Consider the following 5117-nt stretch of genomic DNA (forward strand, 5'->3'; position numbering starts at 1 on the left):
GGGCCTGCTCTACTCATTTACATGATCTGCTTGATCCTACAGACATTGCCACTTATGACCCTCTGGGCAACTGGAAACAGTCTATGCCAGGCAGAGGGTAGGTACTTAATTGCTCAATGAATAAATACCTTACTCTTTTTCCTCTACCATTTTCTTATCTAGCCATGTTAGGAAATCTCAGTTATCGGATAAGGTGATTCTCACTTGGAAACATGAATTGAACAAATCGGTTAGAGTCGGGATAGTCTGGGTTATACTGTGGTAACAAACAACCCGTATATCACAGTGCCTTATAACAACAAGGGTTTATTATTTGTTCACGTACATAAACCTAGACACAAAGTGAAAACATCTTCATGTTTCCACAAGCATGGGTACGCACATGAGTGCACAGGTATGTCAGCAATCACAAGACGAATAAAAACTCTGGCATATGAACCCACACAGAATCCCACTGAGAGACTGATCAACTTAGATTGCACAATCCTGTCTTTACGAAACAGAAAAAGGCCCCGGCATCCGAAAGAGTGAGGGATAGAGGTACAAGAATATCCACCTTCAGTCAAGGAATTGCCCCATATAATAAAAAGCTTATAAAACACCTGAAGGCTTAAAAAAAAAAAAAAAAAAAAAAAAAAAGGATGTTAAGCGTTTTGGACGTTAACCATTTTGCACATTCAGAAACTGGATACTAAATAGGCAGTGCTCTGTTGAGGCCTCCTCCCCTGGGTTCCTAGCTCAAGAGGGAGATGCATCCCAGATGTCCAATAGGCAGCGAGATGGAGCTGGCTGGCCTGGGGCGGAGAGAGGGGCTGGGAGGCTGGAATCCTTTATCTCCAGCAGGAGCTGTGGACAGAAAGGAAGGGGCCAGAGCCAGGTCACATCCACATCCCCTTCCAGATCTACTCGTTTTATGTGTCCCGCCCAACCAAAGATTTGTCACCTGGCCTGTTGCATAGACCTCTTCCTCTCTGATTTCCCCATCTCCCATCTCGCCTCCCCCAATCCTTCCATCAAAGCCACCACAAGTCTTTTTGTCAAGCTCGGGGTCTGTGAAATTGTTCTCCCTAGCTCAGAAAACGTTCCCTGGCTCCTCACTACCCACAGTTGCTGGTCCAGCCTCCTAAGCCTGACCTGTCAGACCTCTGTGATTGGTACCCTCTCCAGCCTCATCCCTTTCTGTTCCAGCAGTCCCTCCAGGGGTGTTTCTTCACTGACACACCATGCTCCATTCACCATTTTGATCTGGGAATGCCTAGCCTTCCCTCCCAGCCTCCCCAGTTGTTTATCCCCCTCGGAGCTCCTCCAGCCCCTCTTCTCTGGGCACATCGTTAAAATTTGACCACAAAACACAGCTTGCCAGGGCATCCAGGCTCCACTTCTAGACTGGATGCTCTCGGAAGGCAGAGACCAGACCGCCTTCCAGACCAAGCCCTTTATCACCTCTGTATGTCCTCCCCAGACCACAGTAGGCCACAGGGGGGCTGAGCATAGACCCTGGGCTGAAAGTCAAGAGGGCTGGTTCTTCCACTTGATATGCTGCATGCATATCAGAGAGGGCAAGTCCCTGCCACTCTCAGGGCCTGAACTTCCTTCTTTCTTGACATCAGGGCACTGAACGCTTGCTGTTGCGCACAAAGCTCGATAAACCGAAGATTCAGTAAACAGCACTCAACTACCATCTCGGGAGTCATACTGAGGAGCTTGGGTGCCTGGCCCCAAGGAGATTCAACTTACTGACTCTGATTTTTCAGCTAGAACCTGCTTACCACAACGACCCCCATTCCCCAGCTATTCCCACCCTGTGTTCTTCTTTCAGGGAGCAGGCTACCTGGTGGGTTGCAAGGCTGGTGCAGGGAGATGGAGTCAGGAGGGGCTTGGGCAGAGTTTCTCAGAGTCAGCAGAGCCTCAGCGGCCTCCAGTTTCCGCTGCCACTCTGAGTGGGCAGAAACCAAAGCCTGGTCAGAGACTTTGGGGACCTGCAAAGGAAAGTGCGTGAGAGAATAGGCACTGGGAAACTACACCTCTTCCCAATACGACAAGTGCCCCTTCAGCCCCGTGTTCCCTCAACCTCCTCCCCCACCCCCACCAAGGCCTTCTGCTCTTCCCATCCACTAAACTCCATCCCTCCCAGGGTTCTGGACCCCACTACTTTCCCAGGACCTGTGGCTGCAGTAGAAGAGGGTCAAGGGTGGCACAGGGCTGGAGGATCAGAGTTGAGCATCTAGAAACAAGGAAAGGAGAGGCCAGGGGATTAAATCCACTGGTGGACACATACTATCAGTAGACAGAAAGAGGGGCAGGATTTTGCAATATCTGGATGTGTGAATCCCCATGCCTGCTGGACCATTAGTCATTGCGGCTGGGGCAAGTCCCTTCTCCTGCTTGGCCAGGTTTCTTTTCCATACCTCTTTTTCCTGACAGGGACGCTCATTCCTACCAGCTCTTTCCTTCCCGGGCAATGGTGAAAATCATGGGAAATTACAGGTGTCCGTGTTTTAATTTGCAAAGCACCTGGAGAGATGTGATTACTGTCCCTGTTCAGGGACTGGTTCTCACTTCCATGTTGCCCAGTCCCCATGGGTCTTGAAGGACAAGCATGGCTCGTCTCCAGGAAGCTTTCTCTAATGGCCTCTGGACTTTGCCCTGGGCCTCTGTGACCCTCACCAGCTTGGACCCCACCTTTCAGCAGGACCTTCTATCCCATCCACCTGTTTCATGTGGAATAACAACCCCCATTTGTTGAAGCCCTACTATGTGGCAGGCCTTATGCCAGTTCTCTTTTCAATGCTATGGGTATAGAATATTGTCCTCAGTATATCCATAGGGAAATGGAGGTTCAGACACATAAAGTCACTTGTCCAAAGTCTCACAAATAGAAAATAGCAAAGCTAGGAGAGCCCTGTCCTCGCCCGTTAGTATTACATGCTGCCTTGTCCTCCTCCTTCTTCTCCTCCTCCTTCTCTTCCTCCTCCTCCTCCTCCTCTTACTCCTCCCCCCCCTCCACTTCCTCCTCCTCCTCCTCCTCCTCCTCCCGCTCTTCCCCTTCCATCTCCCATGGCATCAAGCACAAGGTTAGGCACACAAGACACAACCTGCTCCATGGTCCTCACTCTACTCACATGCTGGGCAGGGCAGGGGGCCTGTGGGGATCTCCAGAAGGAGAAACCAGTTGCTGCTCCAAGGTCACTGGAGTACGAGGCAGAGACAAAGATTCTGGGGCCTGGCCAAGCAGCAGAGCCCCTTGGGAGCTCCCCTGCAGGGGCAGAGAGCACAGGTTGCAGTCAGGTACCAGGCCGGCCATGGAGAGAGGAGGTGTGGACATCTTTTGGGATGAGGATAGGAGCCTAGAATGTCAGAGCTCTGAAGACCTTGAAGACCAGCCAGTCTTACCTTTCATTTTGCAACTGGGGAAATTGAGGCCCAGGGAGGAGAAGTGATTTTTCCCAAGGTCACATGGTGAGCTGGTGATAGGATTGGAGATGAAACCCATATCCTTGGGACACAGTGAAAGATGTCTGGACAGTGGCTGGGTGGGAGCCTGCCCGACTGGTCACCGACTCTCCTTACCTCCTCGGAGGCTGTGAAGATGTGGGTCTCGGGCTGCAGCATGTTGTTCTCCTTCCCAGCTGTGAAAGACCAGGAACAGCTTTGATGAGTCTTTCCCCCAACCCCACCCCACTTCACCCCACATCCAGTCTCAGGTCTCATCTCACCAAGGAGCTCTTCAGTTCCCTTGTCCCCCAGCTCTCTCCTTCCTGCAAACGCTCGGTAGATAACATTGATGACATTTTGCACCTGGGCAAACTAAGGTCCGGGGAGCAACTTGCCCCAGGTCACACTGCAATTCTGTGACAGGACTGGTGACAGAACTACTCATGCTTCCTCCACCCAAACTCTGGCTCCCTCCCTGGCCAGAAACACTCACTGAGGACTCCTGCTCTGATGGTCAAATTCCTGACACGGATGGGAGCTTTGGGAGGGGCAGCCATACTCCTTATTGGTCCTTGAGCCAGGTGTCTCTTTGGCCGTGCCCGCTGCTCCCTCTTCAAGGCACTCACAGCAGGCAAGACCCTGAGGTGTTCTCTGAAGTAAAGGATTGCGGGGCTAAGGTTAGTCCCATTTAGAGAAGGTCTGGGCCCTCCCCATCTCAGACACCATACTCATGAGAAGAGGGCACAATTGTGACACTCGCAGGCCTGGAAGAGGCAGAAATGCTTGTGGCCGCTGATTTGGGCAGTAATACCATGGTCGTGGCAGCGGTCACAGCAACCTATAGCTCTTCTGGGGCCAAGCTGAGTCCCCCATGGGGCTCCAGTCTCACGCTGTGCATTCAGAGTCAGAGGGGCAGCAGGGTGCAGCAGGTATTTATTTGGGATCCATGCTTCTAGGGTCAGGAGTGGAGGTCAGAATGGCCACATGATCCCCTACCCCCAGCGTACTTCCTCTGCCCTTGGAAAACCCTATCTGAGGTGGCTGAATGCTCCTTCTCCATCCTTCTCACCGCTGGAATCAGATTGCTTTCCCTCCCCTTCTTCTCCCACGGTTTTCACCAGCCTTCACTGCGACCTCCTTGCTCATGTTGCCTCCTTCACAGAAGCCCCAATCACACATAGCCCCTTCCCGAGAAACTCTTGGAAAGGATCCCATACCCATTCAATGCAGTCATTATTCTCCTTGCTTACCATCACTTCACCACAGACCCCACTTTCAGGCATGCACATGCACTCCCGTGCCCTCTTCCACCATTACTACACCCCCTTCTTGTGTATCATCCTGCACTCTGCCAAACCCAGGTATTATTCCTGGCATCCACTTCAACAATTCTCTTCCGAACCTCCTGCATTCATTCACTCCCCACAAAGGATTTTGTGCCCCCAGCACTCAATTCCATTGTCAGTCTCTTCTATGCCTTATATTCAATTTTCCCCTCACATTTCGTGCTGATTCATGCTGATTTTTTTTCTTGTACCCCACCTTACACTTAATTATTCCCTTGCTCCCCCTTTGAACTGATTTCCCTCTTGTATCCCATGAAATCGTATTGTTCTCCTGGATCCCTGGCCCTCTTTCAATTATTAATTTCATTCATCCCTTCATGCATCCCCTTGATTCTT

At 51.3% G+C, this 5117-nt stretch overlaps 1 protein-coding gene across 1 annotated transcript in view; it reads right to left on the reverse strand.

Moving 5' to 3' along the window:
* Positions 1–286: 286 nt before the first annotated feature.
* Positions 287–5117, reverse strand: part of LOC105540749 (doublesex- and mab-3-related transcription factor C1) — a 5499-nt gene continuing 668 nt past the window's right edge. Inside the window, exons 2-7 of the mRNA XM_011981469.1 lie at positions 3929–4086; positions 3571–3629; positions 3123–3256; positions 2164–2224; positions 1832–1979; positions 287–846 (exon numbers count right to left, since the gene is read on the reverse strand). Coding sequence (XP_011836859.1) covers positions 734–846; positions 1832–1979; positions 2164–2224; positions 3123–3256; positions 3571–3629; positions 3929–3992 — 579 coding nt within the window. The 5' untranslated portion in view covers positions 3993–4086 and the 3' untranslated portion in view covers positions 287–733. The remainder of the gene's footprint in view (positions 847–1831; positions 1980–2163; positions 2225–3122; positions 3257–3570; positions 3630–3928; positions 4087–5117) is intronic.

This window comes from Mandrillus leucophaeus, unplaced genomic scaffold (assembly GCF_000951045.1).
Source record: "Mandrillus leucophaeus isolate KB7577 unplaced genomic scaffold, Mleu.le_1.0 Scaffold2261, whole genome shotgun sequence".
In the NCBI taxonomy this organism is placed as follows: domain Eukaryota; kingdom Metazoa; phylum Chordata; class Mammalia; order Primates; family Cercopithecidae; genus Mandrillus; species Mandrillus leucophaeus.